The sequence below is a fragment of the Scomber scombrus genome, chromosome 5 (assembly GCF_963691925.1).
Source record: "Scomber scombrus chromosome 5, fScoSco1.1, whole genome shotgun sequence".
Lineage (NCBI taxonomy): Eukaryota > Metazoa > Chordata > Actinopteri > Scombriformes > Scombridae > Scomber > Scomber scombrus.
In genome coordinates, this window is record NC_084974.1 from 22961784 (window position 1) to 22982458 (window position 20675).

Genomic DNA, 20675 nt, shown 5'->3' on the forward strand with positions numbered 1-20675 from the left:
TTCTCTCTCTGTCCTTCCCTCTTTTTTTCCCCTTTCTTAACCAGGGCTTGAGTAACATCTGAGGTAAAGTTAGAGGTAAAGGGTGACCTCTGTTCATCTGACTGATAAACAGGCCAACATGAAACAAATAACTTCCCCCAAGATCTCATGTTTGTGAATACGTGGTAGTGTGTGCCGTTGGGGGATTCTGTCAATGTTTTTACATTTAATAAAATATACGAATTAAAATTATAACAATCATATATATAAACATCTTTTGTTTTTTGTGTTTTTCTTACTAAATAAAAAACCGGACATTTGAAACAGTGTACACATCATCTTTGCCTCTGCCACTCTCCTTCCTTCGCTAAAGTCTCTGACTGCTAACTCTTAGATTAGCCGACCCTCAGTAAATCCACTATGAAGGCTCCAGATGACTCCCAAAGAGCCTGGTCTGAGTGCAGCGCACCTTCTGCAGGCATGGACCAGTGAGGAAGGTCCCAGGTTGAAAAGAGAAAGAGCGGAATGCAGTGGAAGGCCGTGGGGCTTTGGAGGGGCACGTCAGAGGTCTGGGTCTACTGAGAGCACTGTTCCAGCTGCTTAACTCCACCTCCTGCACCCCTACAGGTGCTCTCTTATCGCAACACCCAAAGCCCCTTGGTCCAAGGAACCCCTCCCACCCCCTAGCCTGGTCTCATCGGACCGCCTTGTGCTTTCCCCCACAGCAGCCACACCTTTCCCCACACCGCAGGCAGGCGCGCAAAGGCAAGTAGCAGCACATGCAGGGCACGAAGAGCGACAGGGCCAGGAGGGCCAACCAGCGGGCACAGCAAAGGGGGTGCGGGTGGCCCCCCATCGAGTCATCACATGAGCAAGGCTCCCAGAACTCTCCCTCAGAGTCTGACATGCAGTGGTAGAGCAGACTCTCTGCGCACCACACACAAGTCCACTGGCGCAGGCAGTGCAGGGCCGGGTCCGGAGCATCTCTGCAGCGGCCCCGCCCATTCTCCGAAGCACTGAAAACCGAGCGGCAGTACACACACCGAGAGGAGCACGACGACGAGGCCTGAGGACACGGGCTGTCATCGTCGGGGGAGATTACCCCTGGGTCGCCGCTGCTGCTGGCCCCTCCTCCTCTCTTACGAGTCCGTGATCGGGGCGTGGCCAGCGAAGTGTGTATGCAGCAGGGAGAGGGTGAGCCTTTGCCCGTCTCCTGGGGTGAACCGGCACCTGAGGACACGCCTGACACAGCGTTGGGCATGGACATGCAGGTGGGCGACGACGAGGAAAGACGCTGGGAAGCCTTACTGTCCAGGCTTACTGTCACGTCGCAGCCTGCCGTCCCCACTCCAGCCAGCTCCTTCTCGAAGCGAACCACACACACCTCCGACTTGTCCTGCAGACTCCCTCCGCTGCCGACAACCACGCCGCCGGTCAGCCCCCCTACCATAGTCCTGGTGGCCCCCGTCCGTCGGTAGTCATCATAATCACGGGAACCCCACAGGTCCTTGCAGGGATCTATGCTGCGCAGGTCTCCCTCCTCCAGCAGGGAAATGGTGGGCGAGAGGGGTGACAGAGGAGACGAGGCCGGGGGACCCACAGGAGGAGTAGGCGGAGCATTAGGCGGGGGCGGGGGTGCTGGGGGATTCAACACGGCCGTCATTTGCGAGAGCTGTCCCGGCCTGGTGTGGATCTGTGGAGAGGGTATAGAATTACAGAGTGAGTCAGGAACAGCGTGTACTGTGGCAGCAATCAAGGATATCTCAAAAAAGGTACACCCCTAACGATCGGGAAGCCCAAATAGAGATTTCCTTCAAGGGGACGTCAAAGGGTCAGTTTTACTTTGACCTCATGCACAGTTACATAAATGTTGCTGCTGTGGGTGAGGACTCAAAGTGAACCATTGTTTTCCTCTCTAGTAATGAATTTATACCTAATTGTGCAGGGACCCCCCTAAAAACCCCATGCTGCTCCAAGATTCCCCTTCAAGGACTATTCCAGAGCTCACACACATGTAACTAGGACAAACTTTGAGGTACCAATGATGGACTTGGACCTACCTGAGCAGGTGTTTGAGTGGTGACCGCATGGCTGGATCCAAAACCAAACTCCTCCGGCCGCACGAAGCAGGTAGAGGATGACTCGCTCGTCACTATGGTGATGGGTTTGGGAAGCATCTCCTTCCTGCTGTTGGACGACGACTCGCTTCCTGTATGGGACTAGCAGAGGTTGTTGTATGTCATCCCATGAGTTGAAAAGACGCAGATGACAGACCCGAGCCATTGCGGCACCTTTATTAGAGTAAAAAAAATTGCTCTGATACTCACAGCTTGTCCGTCATCTTCGGTGTCGGCCTCTTCTGGCGTGGAGGACGAGGGAGAGTCAGAGCCTTGATAACATCAAAAAAGAGAAGATTTAAGCTTATCTGGATTTATTTTTACACACACAACTAACACAACTAAAGATATCAGCTCATAATTGTGGCTTTTGTTGTATCTGTACCTCTGTCGAGCTTGTCTATAACGGTCTGCAGCCCTTTCTCGAAGGAGATGGCATCGGCAGGACTCTGGAAAGTAAGGCCAAACTTGCGATCCTCTACTCGCCAGTGATGGAAGATGGGGTTCACCCTGTTGTACACTAACCCCCTTTGCACTGCGCACTCCAACACTGGCTAAAAACACAAAAATATAACATAAGAGGTTAGTTTATTGTTGAAGATGTATCCCCTCTTTCCTTAAATCATGCCCACACCCCTCCTAAACATGTCTTATGATCTACAAGTCTTTAGGTGGTGTTGAGGAGCAACGTGGCACCAAAGACCGCCATAACACACACGCACACACTCACTGCTCGATCTCGTAGCCTTTCTCCACGTATGATGTACTCTCTCCGGCCCCTGCCGTCGTGACTCCTCCCTTTACATATGACCACATGACTGAGGCCGCCACCTCCAAGGGGCACCCAACAGCCACTGGAGTCATCACGTGTCATCACCACTGCACGAACACGCACACTGTCAAAAAAAAAAGGGGGAAGGGGTAGGGAGTGAGATTAAATAATGTAATGATGATAAACATACGTGCACATAAACACATACAGAGAGTTAAACACACCCACAATTACGCGCAAGAGTGCACATTCACATTCATTCAAGGTTGGAGAAAGAGTGCAAAAGAGCAAATTCCCAAAAAAATGTCAGTGCATGTGACTATTTGTTAAAAAGGTGTGTTGAACTGAAATAATAATATAATAATAAGTGACCTGATATGAGCACCGCTGTTGCAACATGACAGCTTTAAAGCTGTAAAGGCGTATCATTACATTGCTTACATAGCCTAATAATCCATAGTCACATGAGGGAGGTAAATCTAATTACAATTAGCATGTTGATGATGATGGTAAAGAAATGTGGAAACCTAATAATAATAATAATAATAATAATAATAATAATAATAATAACGAAAAGATTTGGGGGGGGGGGGTAGTTTGGACGTTATTATTATAAATGAGAAAATATAGGCTTAGTGAATGTGTGGCTGGACTGATTGTAGGTTATATGAATAAAGGAACTATAAAAAAAAAGGATAGCAAGAAAGAAAGAAAGCCAGCGTTTGAAAAGAGGAGGAGAGAAATGGCCAAATGGGAGAATGGGAGGAGGAGGAGGAGGAGGAGGAGGAGGGAGGAAGAATGAGTGTTTCCCAGATAGATGTATCAATGAACGCACCCATTCGCCATCAGAGGCCCCAGCATTCTTGCAAAAAAAAAAAAAAAGCTCTGTCCTTCCTCTTCTTCTTCACCAGTCGGCTGAATAATTCAGCACCACAGTTCGACATGTGCATGCAATGCATGCACCGACGCATGTTTTTTTATGTTATTTTTAAAAAATGTTATTTTCCCCCCAAAATCACACTAAATTTTAATTGTTGCAATTATTTTCCCGGACGCCCCTTTTCTCCATTCCGCCCCTGCTGCACGCACTCATTAACACACCCTGATAATATGTTATATTTTTTATGAATGGGGATGGAGCAAGGCAAGGCAAGGCAAAGGCAAGAGGCAAGTCTGGCATCGACATCGGCACTGTGCGTTATTATTATTCGTTTCATATTTTTTTTCATTCTTTCTCTTTCTTTCTGTCCTTCTTTCTTTCTTTCTTTCTACTAGGCCCCTAAATACAATGCAATCGCGTGTGAGAAAAAAAAGGGAAGGAAAAAAGGAACGAGTGGGTGAGAGGATGGAGAGGAAACGAGAGAGAGAGATGGGGGGAGGGGCCCGATTAGAAGGGAAGGAGGAGAGAGGAGGGGTGAGGATGAGAGAGAGAGAGAGAGAGAGAGAGAGAGAGAGAGAGAGAGAGAGAGAGAGAGAGAGAGAGGAGGAAAAAAATCACATTTCATTCATAAAGTTTGGCTTTAAAAATCATAATGAAACCCCGAGACACGTTGATAAAAATCACAACGCCTCCATCCCTCCCTCGTTTTACTGTAGCCATATCTTGAATGACGCGATGCTGGCCCCAAACTCGCCATATTTCGTCTTTTTTTTCTCTAACCCCCCCCCCCCCCCCCCCCCCCCCCCCACCACCACCACCCAACTACCCTCCTACCCCCCCAACCATACATTTTACACATTGACTGATTTCGTGACTGTTTTTACCAATCGCTAACCACGCATTTAGTTTTGAATTGTTGCATAGCCTCCTGACGGATGCTTGTTTAACACACGATATCATTATTATCATTATTATTATTATTATTGTTATATCATACATTCTGTGCGTGTGGATATACTAGTGTGTTGCCAGTCGTCTAAAAGCACAGGTCCACATGTAGGTGGCTCAACATTTATCCCATATTGGCATGGATATATCGGAAATGGGGTGTATGCTGTTGATTCAAGACTACGTAATGGTATTTTTATTCTCGGCAGCCTGCTAAATTATAGTGCACCGATTGTGATAATAGTGCATGATGTTGGATTGGTGTAACATTGATGGCGGTGGCGTTTTCTTTCTATCCGGTTTTTTCTTTTTCTTTTTTTCTTTGGCGGATGGCTGAAGATAGATAGATATATAAATGTGCAATGTTAAAAATGAAAATTTAAGGACTTACTCGCCCTCCATGGCTCGGTGTTGCCCGCCGCTTGCAGCAGCCCACCCCAGGGTCTCCTCTCTCTCTCTCTTTTTATCCTCCTTTCAGGAAACACTCACAGACTCACTCACATTCTCTCTCTATCTGCTCTCATTTTCCTAATCTTTCTCTCTCTCTTCCTCTCACCCTCTCTCTCTCTTTCTCTCTCTTGCTCTCGCTCTCTCTCTCTCCCTCTCTCTCTCTATTTCTCTCTCCACCTTGATGTCGTTTCGGTGTATCAGGATAGGCTTGAGGTTGCAGCAGCCATTTTCCGCTGGCAGCATCCTCCCTCTCTCCCTCCCTCCCTCCCTCCTCTCCTCTCTCTCTCTCTCTCTCTCTACCTGCACTGTGCCAACACATCCGCACTAATCATTGACAGCATCGTGGCTTTAGATGGGCTATAGGGTTTGTCAGTGTAACCATGTGATTTTGAATTATTTAAATTGAGCACAGAGCTGTTGATAATATATAATATAGCCTAATATATACATATATGCCGTGACGTGGTGGGTAGATGAAAACCTGGGTAAACCATCAATGACCCCCGCTTGATCCTCTGATTATCACGGGGTAAACGATTTCTAGAGGAAGTATAGAAACAATAGATATAATAAAAATGAAATGTATTTATCCTTGCAATCACGTGTGTGTTTAAATTGCACATGCACAAGCCACATGTTTATATTAGGCCTGTTTAATGTCTAACTGTATATTATATAGAAGCTTATAATACACAAGAATAAAGCACAACTGTTGCTGTATCCTATGGGATCCTGGAGTTAGTGGTTTCAGCACCATGGACAGCAACAGCGACCACCACCCAACCCCCTCCCGATTATTAAAAAAACAAAAACAGGATCTCAGACTTTATAAAACAGTTTAATTTGGGGGCTTAAACTATTGGTTCAATCATTACTATTGCACTATGTCTGCGACCCTCTGACTAAGCAAAAAGTCCTATTTTACTTGGTGGTTACTTCGTTCGTACTACGTTTGTTTAAAAGTACAAATACGTTTTAGACTATAGGAAGTAGCCCAAATAGTTTTGAAAAATGTGCCATTGTAAAGGTAAGAGTATGGAAACTAAACCAGCATAACTCAGCAGTCAATACTGGACCAGCGTCTCTACATATAAGGAGTCACACACATTTACGGTAGGTATCTAAATATATATGGTAGTTATAATTAACACATGCCTACAGCACATGCGTGTTTATCAGGTGCAAGGTGTTAAAATGTACTTAAGTCATAAAGTAATAGCTCAAAATTTAGCAATAAACTCTGTAGTGAAACAATACAAATAAAAAAATGGCCATTAACCCATACAGAAAGTGATTTGGTAATGCACTACCTGGCTCGTTGGTCTAGGGGTATGATTCTCGCTTAGGGTGCGAGAGGTCCCGGGTTCAAATCCCGGACGAGCCCTACTTTTTTTTTGTTTTTTTTTTGGATCTACTACAGTTTATATTTGAATGGCTTCATTTATACTCCAAATAACTAAACAGTAGGCTAATAGCAACAGTTATGTGTATTAGCATGTTCTGCCGCCATGTTTCATAGGCGCCCTCCGGTTATAATGATATTGTCACACTCCTTTTTTGTCCCTTTAAGTTACAGATTCTCCTGAAAACGGCGAAGGACTGATTTAATAGTAATACATACCGGGCGGGCGGGACGACGTCAGATCCAGTCCAGGGTGTTGCTCCGGGGCTTCCTGTAAAGTCTACTCCCTGGGAAGGCGACACAATTCAAAAGAAATATCCCTTTACGTGGATCAACAAAACAGCACACTTTTATTTGCATGTTGTTGTTTTTTTATCCCCTGCAGTCATGTTTTAAAGTTTATATAAAATAGTCTACCAATACAGGAATGTAAAAAAAAAAATACTCCATAACATGTAAAGGTCCTGTATGAAGAAATCAAATTGAGGTAAAAGTACATACAGCAGGTAAAATAAGTATTGAACACGTCACCATTTTTCTCAGTAAATATATTTCCAAAGGTGCTATTGACATGAAATTTTCACCAGATGTCAGTAACAACCCAAGTAATCCACACATACAAAGAAACCAAAATAAATAAGGGCAGAAATTAAGTTATGTGGAATAAAATGGAATGACACAGGGAAAAAATATTGAACACGCTTAGTGAAATGTATTTAATACTTCGTACAAAAGCCTTTGTTGGAAATGACAGCTTCAAGACGCTTCCTGTATGGAGAAACTAGTCTCATGCATTGCTCAGGTGTGATTTTGGCCAATTGTTCCACACAAACAGTCTTCAAATCTTGAAGGTTCCATGGGCCTCTTCTATGAATTCTGATCTTTAGTTCATGCCATAGATTTTCTATTGGATTCAAGTCAGGTGATTGGCTGGGCCATTGTAGCAGCTTTATTTTCTTTCTCTGAAACCAATTGAGAGTTTCCTTGGCTGTGTGTTTGGCGTCATTGTCTTGCTGAAATGTCCACCCTTGTTTCATCTTCATCATCCTGGTAGATGGTGGCAGATTTTTATCAAGAATGTCTCGAGTCATTTTTCCATTCATCCTTCCTTCAATTATATGAAGTTTGCCAGTGTCGTATGTTGAAAAACAGCCCCACACCACAACATGGAGTTTTGGGGTGATGTGCAGTGCCATTTGACCTCCAAACATGGTGTGTATTATGACATCCAAAGAGTTCAATTTTGGTCTCATCTAACCAGACTATATTCTCCCAGTATTTCACGGGCTTGTGTAAATGCTGTGCAGCAAACTTTAAACACGCTTCAACATGCTTTTTCTTCAGCAATTGAGTGTTGCGTGGTGAGCGTGCATACAGGCCATGGTGGTTGAGTGCATTACTTATTGTTTTCTTTGAAACAATTGTACCAGGTCTTTCCGAAGGTCTCCACAAATAGTCCTTGGCTCTTGGACAACTCTTCTGATAATTATTTTCACTCCTGTCAGAAATCTTGCGAGGAGCACCTGGTCGTGGCTGGTTTATGGTGAAATGATGTTGTTTCTACTTCAAAATTATGGCCCTTAACAGTGCTCACTGGAACATTCAAAAGCTTAGAAATCTTTCTGTAATTAATGCCATCAGTATGTTTTGCAACAATAAGGTTGCGAAGGTCTTGAGAGAGCTCTTTGCTTTTACCCATCATGAGATGTTTCTTGTGTGACACCTTGGTAATGAGACACCTTTTTATTGGCCATCAGTTGGGAATGAACCAGTTGATATTGATTTACAAGTGGCAGGATTGCTGTCTTTTCTGTTCTATTAATGATAGATTTTAGCTGGTGTTTTGGCTTTCTATTACTTTTTGCACCTCCTTTCTTCATGTGTTCAATACTTTTTCCCTGTGTCATTTCACATTATTACACATAACTTAATTTATGGACACCTATGGTTTGATGGATTGCATGGGTTGTTACTGACGTCTGGTGAAAATTTCATGTCAATGGCACCTTTAGAAATATATTTACTGAGAAAAATGGTGACGTGTTCAATACTTATTTTACCCAAGTATTAGCGGCAAAATGTAGTTAAAGTATTACAATAAAAGTACATAAGTATTATTAGCCTGATGTAGTTAAAGTATTACAGTAAAAGTAGTGGTTTGGTCCCTCTGACTGATATATTATTATATATGACATCATTAGATTATTAATAGTGAAGCATCAGTGTTAGAGGAGCATGTTACTGTTGTAGCTGCTGGAGGTGGAGCTAGTTTACACTACTTATACAGTTAGCTAGTTTAGTCCAGTGGTTCCCAACCTAGGGGGTTGGGTCCTTTAAAGGGTCACCAGATAAGTCTGAGGGGTGATGAGATGATTAATGGGAGAGTAAATAAGAAAAAACAAAGTTGTGATACACAAATTTGTTTTTCTCTAATTTTTGATTTTTTTTAATTATTGGAAAAGTCTGTAAAATGTCTACATTTCAGAGGTAAATATTGTACTTTCTAAATTACTTGACTACATTTAATTGACAGCTTTTACTTTTAAGATGAAGATTTGACACAATGGATAATATAACAAGCTTTTAAATTACAACACATTGTTAAAGATGAAGCCAGTGGTTTCCAACCTTTTTTGTCTTTTTTACTTCTTACAAAAAGCAGTGTGTAGTCAGGGTCACATTTCAGATGTCTATGGGTTGTTAACAGCTCCACCAAATAGTGGGTTTTCCCTCTAAACTTCTCACTGTATATAAAGTAGTGTAAACTAGCTCCACCTCCAGCAGCTACAACAGTAACATGTTGCTTACAAACTGATGCTTCAGTATTAATAATCTTATTATGTCATATACAATAATATAATATAAAAAAACATTAAACTATAAAGTATAGCATCAAATGGAAATAGTTAAGCAGCTCAAAATTGTATTCATGAACGGTATTGAGTAAATGTAACGTTACTTAACTCCTAACTTTCCACCACTGATCAGCAGTTACAGTGGAGCAAAAATAAGTATTGAACTCATCAACTTTTTTCCCCCCAGTAAATATATTTCCAATGAGGCTACTGACAAATCTTTTCACCAGACTTTGGTATTAACCCAAGAAATGCACACATGTAAAGAAATCAAAACATTTAGGTAAAGTTATGTATAATAAAGTGAAATACGAAAAAAACAATTGAACACACTAACTGAAATTAATTTAATACTTTGTGGAGAAGCCTTTGTTTGTAATGACAGCTTCGAGACTCAAGACTGTAGTGTTCAGGTGTGATTTTGGTCCAAACAGATTGTCTTTAAATCTAGAAGATTACGGGGGCCCTCTTGTGAACCCTGATCTCTAGTTCCCTCCACAAATGTTGCCCCAGTGGACAAGATTCAGAAGTTTTGAAATACATCTGTAACCACTCCCATTGATATGTGGGTCAGCGACGAATAAGGGTTTGCAAGATGAGCAATTCAAAAATATCTTTAAAAATAGTTTTAAAAGCAGCATCAGGTTTGTTAAAATGTACATTTTGTATTTTTGTTGGTTTTGTCATTTGAAATGACATTTAAAGCATTATTTTTAACCAAAAATAAGATGGAATGCTCCTGAAAATGTCAAATGGTGTAACCACAAAAGAATGATAAATATTAAATATGATATCCACGTACAGGGTTAGGGTCATTTCTACATTTACATTTTAAAGCATTTTGTCAGTATTGAGCAGGACATATCCTAAAAACAACCATTTTTTCCAAATATTTTGTGACAAATTATGTAAAATTAAAAAAAACAAAAACAACATAGTGTTGTGTTGCTAAAAGTGGATTATATTTATTACACATTTTAGTTCACATTTATTTTCCTGTAAATAATTAGGTTTTTAAGGAGAAAAACACTAGTAACATCAATTGACACTGGGTTGCATCATGTCATTGACCCGTTTTACTTTAACCCATCATGAGATGTCTGTTGTGACACCTTGGTAACAAAAAACCTATTTATAGCCCATCAATATGTAGTATTACTAACCTACTAACACAACTTTTATTAATGTGCACAGATAAGAGGTATAATTACTTTCTAACTAGGCTACTTGGAGATTTCACCTAGTTCCTTGCCTAAGGTGTAGGCCTACTTTTTCTTAGCGTGTTCAATACTTTTTGCTGTGTCATTCCACTTTATTCTACATAACTTGCATTTCTTGAGTTAATACCAAAGTCTGGTGAAAATGTAATGTGAATAGCCTAATTGGAGACACATTCAGTCTTGTTTTCGCCCAGCTGTATGTTGTAATGTTTTAAAGGAACGACCGTTGACCGTTCATGAACTTTTTTAACCATTTGTCAGTTAGACGTCTCCGCAGATCTTCTGTCAAACGATGCAAGTTAGTTTTCTTACATAAATTATAACAACTATTACCATGTTTATCTGCCTTTTGACAAGTTAAGCGAGCTAAGGTGCGTTCATTTAATATGAGTTAGCAGAGGCTGTTTTTTTAGTTACTTACCTTAACTTTGGCGTTAGCTAGTTAACCGTTACTTTTTCCAACACATCTACTTACCGTTACTTGGTGTTTATCTTTGAACAGCCTCATGATGCTGGCTATATGTGTATGTGTATACAGCAGCGCTATTAAATGAACAAGGTATTAAGATAAAGACACCACAATTTAAAATTAATATAGTGTTAGCATCTACTTTGAAATGGTGGGAAACGCAGAGGTAGTAACGTTAGTCTGAGGTAATAAACGTAACTGCCACTGATGCCTGTTCTGTATTGCTAAATAATCATTATGGGAATATTATACAAGTGATTCTCAAAGTAAGGTCCAGGTACCCACAGAGGTCCTTGAGGAGTTTACAGGAGGTCCCCAGCAAAAAAGGGGAATCATTTATTTTCACCATTATTCCATCCATCAGTAACACAATGGCAGAATGTATAGCTATTGTGTGGTCATGGTTTTCATACACTTCTTTCTGCAATAAAATATCTAAAAGCAAAATCACATCAGATGGGAGACCCCTAAGGGGAAAAAACTGTCTAATCAAATGTGGGTCCTTGGTCTGTCTGTCTATCTATCTATCTATCTATCTATCTATCCATCCATCCTAAACCCTAAACTCGGGTGATGTGTATTTGGGACCCTTTTACAAACATTTTACTCACAAGGAGGCACTCTTAAAGTGAAAAGTTACTGTAGGATAATGATTACGTTTTTCGTATGTTTGTGATGCCCTTTCTTTTTCTGTAATCATTTGAATATTTTCTCCCCTAATTTTGCTAAGCTCTGGCCAAAATGACCCTAAAACTGCTCAAACTTGCTCACATCTGGACTAAAATCAATGTTTATATATTCTTGCACCACCTTTGTATATATGATTAAAGGCTAGTGTTCTTTTTTTTTTTTTAAACATTTTTTAAATTCTTGGTAACAAATAACATGAAAAGACCAAAACCAACAGTAGGGTTTGCATACATAGACTGAATGCATTAGTAGGATCAGTTAATTTTTTATTTCAGTCTTTTCATGAGATTTTTTAACAATAAAATAAATATAGAATATAACCAGACTTACTTATATCACACATATTTCGCAGAAAAGTTGATTAAGACAGGATGGGTACTCGGCAGTCGACGAAGGGGAAACAGCAGGACAAGCATCCATTTGATGAGGACACAGAAGAAGTGGCTTTGAAAAAGGAGACTGATGAGAGCAGCTTTGCAAAGTTACCCACTCCCACCAGCCCAGATGACTTAAACCACGGAACTGCCACCGCTAGTCAAGGCCCGACTAAACTTATAAGACATTCAGTGGCCCCCAGCAATGGCAAACAAGCAATATTCAACAGGATGCAACAAGTTCCTGCTGTCGATGTCCCTCAAAACAGAGAAAAGGGTATTCTCACTACTGGGAACATCTCACAGCACTGTCCTCCAAAGCCTGGAGATCAAACCATCAATATTACTGCAGACTCACAGGTGCTCCACATAGATGCCCCAGCTCAGGTAGAGTGCAGGTGAGCTGAATACATACTTTGTATGTATAAAAATATAATTTATACATTACTCACAAAAATGTTAAGACACATTAAGGTGATATAAGAAGTGTTGATCTGTGGTATTCAGAGTTATCCTGAACCTCTTAAAGAGCCCTTTCTTAACACACAAGCCCAGATATGTATTTATTCTTTAATATGCAGTGCTTCATAGTGTGACTACTTATTAACCAATTTACTAATTTCAGTTGTCTCAGATTTAATCGATTAACTATTAAATCATGTTTAATAATTCACACAATAGCTTACTACTGCATAGATGAAGTTTAACCCACTATGTATCAAAAGTGTCAGAAAATGTCACCTTTAGATAGACAGTTTAGTATGTTTTAAGTTTATTATTATTAAGTTATTTAAATATAGTATCAAATGGAAATAGTCAAGAAAAGGTACAAATATTGTAATAATAAAACAAATATATGTATATTAATGTAATAATAATAAAATACTTGGTGTGCAAAAAAACTGCTACCAGCTTTAAAAGTAGAGAGCAACAAGAGATGTTCCTTCCTGCCTCTAAAATGCAAGAATCTGTGTGTTTGTACCTACAGTGAGGTCGTCAGAGATGTAACTGCAGAAAACGTACTCAACAAAGACACAGAGGTGAAGATGAAACCTACAGAGCCACCGAACCATTCAACACAAATGTCAAATCAACCAAATATTCAGGTGAGCAACGAGGAAAATGCTTCACAAGATCCCGGCTTGAACCACAGCAACCTCCCCAACATGATATCAGTGAACTATCAATACTGCTTCAGGGACAAATCAGAAACAAGTCGTGCCAATGCGGCCAAAATGAGGCTGAGGCAGAAACTAGAAATTAAGAAATTAAAGGCTCAGCCACAAGATGGCAGTAAAAGCTCCCAGCAAACAGCTGAGGAGAGTGTCACTGTGCAGCAGAGTTCACAGCAGCAATGTTACACTGCCACAAGAGCCAAAAATCACAAAAAGCTTCAACACAGTAAAGTTGACTGTGACACCAGTGTGAAAGCACCAGAACCACAGAACCCAGTAGCCACCCCAAATATCACTGCCACTCATCACCCGACAGACGCAACTGTCAAATCAGGACTCCAGGGTCAACATAAGGTTTCCCAAACTCAAGATACTGCTGTCAAACCAAAGAAAAAATGCACATTCATTGAATTAAATCAAAACCAGCCAAAGGGGAATGCAGGAAATGTCGCCATGGAAGAAAACATGAATGGGAACAATGGACATGCAGGAAAAGAAGAAAGACCGGATACAGATTTCACCCCTACCCAAAATCTTGAACATAAAGTCCACGCTGAAGGTCGCTGGCACTCGTTCACAGTGAATCAGTCCTGTCCCCGAAAAGCACACTGCAACCATAACCCCGGGACAGGTTTACCATCAAATGTCCAAAAGTGGTGAGCTACACATCCCATTTAAAGTCATTTCAATTCACATAGTACACAATCTGAGGTTTAGAAAGTAAGTCTTTTACATTCTTTTAGTTAAAATCAGTAAATAACTTTTTTTTTCCCCCACAGGTTTGATGAATGTCCAAACTACCTCTGTGAGCCTCCTCGGGTCCCCACAGCGAAACTCACCGCTTGGCCAGTACTGAGAGAGACACAGGAGGAGAGAGGGGATTCCCACCAGTGACAGAAAACGTTTGTAATAATCTTTATGTATTAAAAATTATATATTGCATCAGTAAGTTAAAGAGTCGACGTGTAAAAAAACTAAAAGACAAAAACTGAAACGCACAGTCAATCAAAAAAAGTTTATTTTCTGAATCGTTTATTGCAGACAAAGATTTGCATTGTAAAATCAACTGGATTACAAACCATCTGGGGGCGGGGGCATCTACCATTTAGAAAACACTCAAACTTTAATGGCAATTCTGTTGGTTGCTAGGATACAAGGCAAGGGCAATACGTTTCCTGTGAGCTCCGCCGAGTTTAAAATGAACTTTTATTATAAAAAAGAGTTTGCTGAAATTTGAAATTGAGGGGGTAAAACATGTTTTGGTTTGACACAGAAATGCAAAGTCACAGGTTTTTGGTTGTAATCGAGATGTGACGAGTTTATTAAATTTACTAGCTGGACTTGAGTTGGGCTCTTTTTTTCTTGTTTTTCATCATCGTGGACCCTTAAAAGGCAAAACGTTGGACATATGTCTTGGATCATTAACTAACATTTAAACCCTTTAATATCTTTAATAAAAAGGTAGATATAGACTGTTCACCTCTTAGTTTCCCCATCTTTTTTAATAAATGAAAAAAAAAACACCACAAAATAAATGTTCATTGATTTATAATGTATTGACAATAAGTGAGCCACTGTGGCAATTAATGAAGTTATATCCCTCAACAAAGGAAAACTGCATTCGAGCTGACTGGATGTATACTGGATCAGTGGTGTGTGTCTGTACATGGTCGAGTGTGTTTTCCTGGGGGCGGATTACACAATCATTTCCAGCTGTCGTGCATATTCGATGACCTGTTGTGCCAGCTCCGTGGAAGGGATGTTCACCTCTTCTGTCCGCTGCTGCTGACTGGTGAAAGAGTAATAGTTGTCTGGACTCAAAATCCATCCCCTCTGAAATGGAAAAGAAGAGAAAAAAACAATCAGATTTAGTGATTTTACTCCTTGTATGAAAAGATCTGGGAGAAAATATTGTTTATATTTTGGAAATAAAGAATATGAAGAATAGGTAAACTACCATTACAGTCATTGCCGGGCTGTCTTAAATTTAGTTTTTGATATTCAAGGTCTAAAAATGTCTTAAAATGTCTGACATTGTAGGAGTTGGGGCATTCAATTTTATTTGAGCTGGGGCAGTGAATGAGCGTAATTATATTTGTTCAGTTTATGTTATTTATCATTATTTTCTAATTATTTTACATAACCAACCAATGAACTTATTCATTAAAAGTAAAAAAAAATAACCAGCAGTTGGAACTATAATGAAACTAATAATTAGTTGGAGTCCTAAATTACTTCAAAATTAGCTCCATTTCAACCCGCTACAGGAATAAAATCCTGCTTTTGCATTATTACATCTCAGTAATGGTATTATTTATTCCTTTAAGAGGTTTAAAAAAGGTCTTTAAATCATTAAAGTTGTGATTAAAAATGTGCAAATACCCCAAGTTAGGGCTGGGTATCATTTAAAAAAATTACGATACCAGTACCAATCCAAGTACCCTTAAAGTGATCAATACAATACATCAATACCAACTGAGTACTTCATTCGATACCCATTACACATTTAGTGCACTCACTTTTATCCGGTGTAACAGGTGTGCAGTGGAGCCACACTTTAGAGCGTTAAGATGGCATCTTGGCTGCTGAACTGCTAAGCGCACTAACTCAAATTCACCACGACTTCACTACCACAGATGGGGTGTAGCTGCTGTGGCTGTGGGCCAATCACCGTTGCGTAAAATCGAAAAACACTTGCGTTGATTGGCTGTGAACAAGTCCAAATAGTCATATTTTGTAGCTCTGGGTGCAAAAGGCATCGATAGCAGGTATCATTTGGCAAGATGAGCAATTCAACATTTTGTCAAAAAATAGTTTTAAAAGCAGCATCAGGTTTGTTAAAATGTGCGTTTTTAATTTTTGTTGGTTTTGTCATTTGAAATGACATTTGCACCATTTTTTTAACCAAAAGTAAAACTAAATTGCTCCTGAAAACATCAAATGGTGTAACCACAAAAGAATGATGAATATTAATATTACAACTACAATGTATTTAAGTGTATTGATAAAAATAATCACTTCATTTTGAAACAGCAAATGAAAATAAACACTTTTGGCTTATTTCTACATTAAAATTTTAAAGCATTTTGTCAATACTGAGCAGGACATATCCTAAAAACAACCATTTTATCTAATTAAGTTTTGATAAATGATGTAAAATCTGTTAGAAAACAGTGTTGCATTGCAAAAGTAGATTATATTTATTCAACATATATTTTCATGTATATAATCAGACTTTTATGGAAAAATACTGGTTACACCAATTGGACACTGGGTTGCATCACGCCATTGACCCACAGACATTTCCTCCATCTTAAAAATGAAAGAGTAACATGTACTCTTTCATAGTTTATACTTTAAATTCTTCTTGTATACACATTTTTGGTAAGTCGTACATTCAGCCGAGGAAATAGGTGAACACATAATTTTAGTTTGAATGCCTATAGAAAATACATTCAATTTATTTCCTTTATAAAAGTGTGCAGATTTTTTTTTCTTGTAATATCTGCATACTGCACAAAATGACACCCAAGTTTTCTCCCCAAATGAAAAATATACACACCTTCTTGGCATAGTCTGTCATCTTTTTGGGGGAACTGAAGAAAAGCACACGGGTGGCTTCGCTGAACTGGATCTGCTCGTACGCTTTCTCTATGCAACCTGCGATCTCGTCACTGCAATTCAAACAGTTGCAGTTTGTTTTTTAGTTATCTTTTAAAGATTTAATGTCATAAAATAAACAATGAAGTGTCCCAATATAATAAAATATCTGATGGAGTTGTTTCCATATCAAGACACCTTACAATAAGAAATAAAAGGGAGGATACATTTAAATTCACTTCCATTTTAGCTGTTTTGGTCAATGTATGGAGTAAAATTGTGTCACTGTAGTTGCTTGCAGCTTAATATACTTTGCTCACTAATTTAAACTGGCATTTTAACTGCTGACTAACTTTGCTGAAGGTGTCTTGATATACAGTTTTAATGAACTACAGCAAGCCAATCATATGCAAATTTTAAAACCACAAGATGCATTGAGATTTAAAAACAAATCTAAGAGAAAACAGTTACTTTCTTTGGGGAAACAAACGACAGCATTTGTTATGAAGCATGCAGAGGGGGCTAAATCAATGAAACACGCGTAGCAATTATAGTAGGCATGGTTACCATATTGATCCTTACCGAATAGTGTCAAGCAGAATATCTATAAAAAAGGTGTAGCTCTCAGCAGGAATGTTTCCTTTGGCAAGAAATACCTTGTTGTAGCTTCCCTCCATCAAGTACTGAAAAGACCACGAGAGGATATAAAACGTTAAAGTGGAATTTATACATGAATTAATGACAGAGTGTTAACATTAAATGTAAAAACAGAATTATACAGAGCTGAGCTATGTAGAGTTTTGAATTTCTGTATGACTTAGATGACAAATAGAGTTGATGTGGTTACGCTACTAACTGACTGAACTAGTACAGCAGCAACTTGCTACCAGGTCATATTACCACAATAATGTCACAGTATTGATTTGAGAAAACAACGTAAGCGATTTGAAATTCACAAAATGATTTACTGGATGCACAAATATCAAACTTTTAGCATTTACACCTGGTCGCCACATAATAATATAATGCAATATATAAACCCTGATATTTGTGCTTTTGTCTAGGTTTAAATTTCAGCACCTGCTCCAAGGACACTGGGTGCCTGATGTAAACGTTGGTCTGAATATCTCGTGCACTCAGCCTCTCGAGTTCTGTGTGAAACTCGGACACGCGGTTCTGTGAGAGCAGGAAGAGCAGGTTCAGCCCCAGTAACTGGTGCATGTACGCAGCTTCAGGTAGCTCCTCCCTAAATGACAAAGAACAAGAGAGAGGGATGTTCAGAGAGCCATCCAGTGAGTACTATATAAAATAAATTACACTATTCATAAAATTAGGTCAATTACTTGTAGTCGAAGTAGTAACATTTTAGCTGGGCCATGTATCTCTCAAAGGAGGGGATGTCTTTCTTGAGGATGCTCCACAAGGCTCCGATTTCAAGGACATCGCCTGAAACACAGACAGTTCTGTTTGGTAAATGGCGACTTTGGTTGCAAACACTTATCATCTGTGATTAATGAAGTTTAAAAAAAATAAATTCCACCACTACTTACGAGCTAAAATGAGCTGCTGCTTGGTGAGAGCAGACCCACTGGTAGGTAAAAAGTTCAGCTCCAGTAATGAAATCTGTAAAGAGATAATCAAACGAGATGTCAGCTGTAACGTTAGCTGCGACAACACTCTCAAGGGATATTGGTATTGCTCTTAAGTAAAAATCAATCAAACTTTATTTGTATAGCACATTTCATACATGGTTGCATAACATTAAGTGCTTTATATAGTAAAAAACTAACAAAAAGACTCAAAAACAGGAACTGAGGAAATTAAGAATATCCAAAAGAGAAAAAAAGGTTATAAAAGATTAATAAAGAAATAATAAAATCAAGTGGGTACAGGTGGAAAACAGTCAGGAAATAAAACAGAATAAAAACAGATAGTCCACGTAGTAAAACAGGGAAAAAATAATGTTCATTGCCCCACTGTGGGACTAATAAAGCAATATCTTATCTTATTAAGGTTTAAAACTACTAATACTAGAGTGATAATGATGTTGCTCTTCAGTAAAAAAAATGAAGCATAACAAAGACACAAAGTCTTGGCATTATCTTCAAATCAAATATTTATTTTGGACGCTAATTGCCGGTTTAAATAGTCTGAGATCCTTTAAACACTTAAAACATTTCTTTTTAGCAGAACCTTTTAATGAACCTTGCTGGTTGCTGCTTTTATGCTCTTATTTTTATGATTTTTTATGTTTGTTTTTTTTAATCTGTCTTTTATATTGATGCTTATACACTGTAGCACTTTGAGATCTGCTTAAAAGTGTGTAACACATTAAATGTATTATTATTATTACCACTATCAAAACTGTCAATGGTTTAACCCTCCTGTTGTCCTTGAGTCAAGGAAGGAAGGGAGGAAGAAGGAAGGAAAGAAGAAAGAAGGAAGGAAAGGAGGGAGGAAGGAAGGAAGGATGGAAGGGAGGAAGAAGGAAGGAAAGGAGGGATGGAGGAAGGAAAGGAGGGAGGGTGGAAGGAAGGATGGAGGAAAGAATGAAGGTAGGAGGGAGGGAGGAAAGAAGGAAGGAGGGAGGGAGGGAGAAAGGAAAAGAAGAAGGGAGGAAGGAAAGAAGGACAGAGGAAAGAAGGAAGGGAGGAAGGTGGGGGGAGGAAAGAAAGAGAGAAGGAGGGAGGGAGGAAGGGAGAAAGGAAAGGAAGGAGGGAAGGAAAGAAGGACAGAGGAAAGAAGGAAGGGAGGAAGGTAGGGGGAGGAAAGAAAGAGAGAAGGAAGGAAGGAAGGAAGTAATGAGGGAAGGAAAGAAGGCGGGACGGAGGAAAGAAAGAGAGAAGGAGGGAGGAAGGAACAGTCAAACAGACGGGGTCAGTTTGACCCGGGAGGACGACACAAAGGTTAAACTAAACAAAAAAAAGGTACTAAAAGATAAATAAAATATAATAAAGTCACTACAAAATATAGTGGGTAAAACCAGAAATGTAAAGAGGGGGTATTAAAAAGGAAAAAGACAAAAGATGAGAGGAAAATGAAAAATAATAACACAACTAAGACCCAGACATAAAAAGTTATGAAAAGGAAAACAATCGGGAAATAAAAGAGAATAAAAACAGATAATCTAAGAGGTAAAACAGGCAAATTAAGCATAACAAGGACACACAAAATATTGGCATTTTTGTGCCAATTGCAAGTTTAAAATACAGATTGTAAAATGTCAAAAACTGTCAATGCATTGAATTAGCTGGACAATGAATTAGCAAACAATACATTAACATTAGAGACACTGTTTATTTCCGGAAACATAAAACAAGAAAATCCTGAAATAAATAAACCATAACCACTGCCATGAACTTAACAATTTCTCCCTACATTATATAATATTACCATTTCTATAAAGTCAACACACACGGCGTTTTAACCCTGACTAGCCAAAGTTAGCACGGTTAGCTTTACGTGAGCTAACAGCGCTAACGAAGATTAGCCTTTATTAAAAACATACAGTTCATTTTTCTCGATTTCGCGAAAGTAAAATAGACGAATCGATGTACCTTAAGTTTAGTCAGGAGGTCTCCACATTTACTCAGGCTGGGGTTTTTCTTGTTCCACTCTGCTTTCAGTGTCTCATACAAACCCGCAGTCTCTTTCAGCGCCATGGTGATTCTGCAAAATATGCACGACACCGGTCACCGTAATACGTTAAATTCAACTGTCGTTAGAACTCTCGCGTTGCCATGG

General features: G+C 39.5%; 3 protein-coding genes across 3 annotated transcripts; all 3 read right to left on the bottom strand.

Moving 5' to 3' along the window:
- Window positions 1-673: 673 nt before the first annotated feature.
- spred3 (sprouty related EVH1 domain containing 3) lies at window positions 674-2222 on the bottom strand. The gene is given in 2 exon segments (XM_062419557.1): window positions 674-1672; window positions 2040-2222. Coding segments are annotated over 2 exon segments (1182 nt in total).
- An 80-nt stretch (window positions 2223-2302) lies between these two features.
- On the bottom strand, window positions 2303-4074 carry LOC133981010 (sprouty-related, EVH1 domain-containing protein 1-like; the record flags this gene model as incomplete). The annotated part of the gene is made up of 4 exons (XM_062419896.1): window positions 2303-2368; window positions 2465-2646; window positions 2823-2992; window positions 4061-4074. Coding segments are annotated over 4 exons (432 nt in total), but the record flags the coding sequence as incomplete, so codon positions are not given.
- A 10257-nt stretch (window positions 4075-14331) lies between these two features.
- psmd8 (proteasome 26S subunit, non-ATPase 8) lies at window positions 14332-20647 on the bottom strand. The gene is made up of 7 exons (XM_062419381.1): window positions 20489-20647; window positions 18482-18554; window positions 18275-18377; window positions 18012-18177; window positions 17514-17614; window positions 16894-17005; window positions 14332-15164 (listed from the first exon to the last, which is right to left on the bottom strand). The coding sequence occupies exons 1-7, from the start codon at window positions 20591-20593 to the stop codon at window positions 15027-15029; spliced, it is 798 nt and encodes a 265-aa protein (XP_062275365.1). The 5' UTR covers window positions 20594-20647; the 3' UTR covers window positions 14332-15026.
- Window positions 20648-20675: the final 28 nt, after the last annotated feature.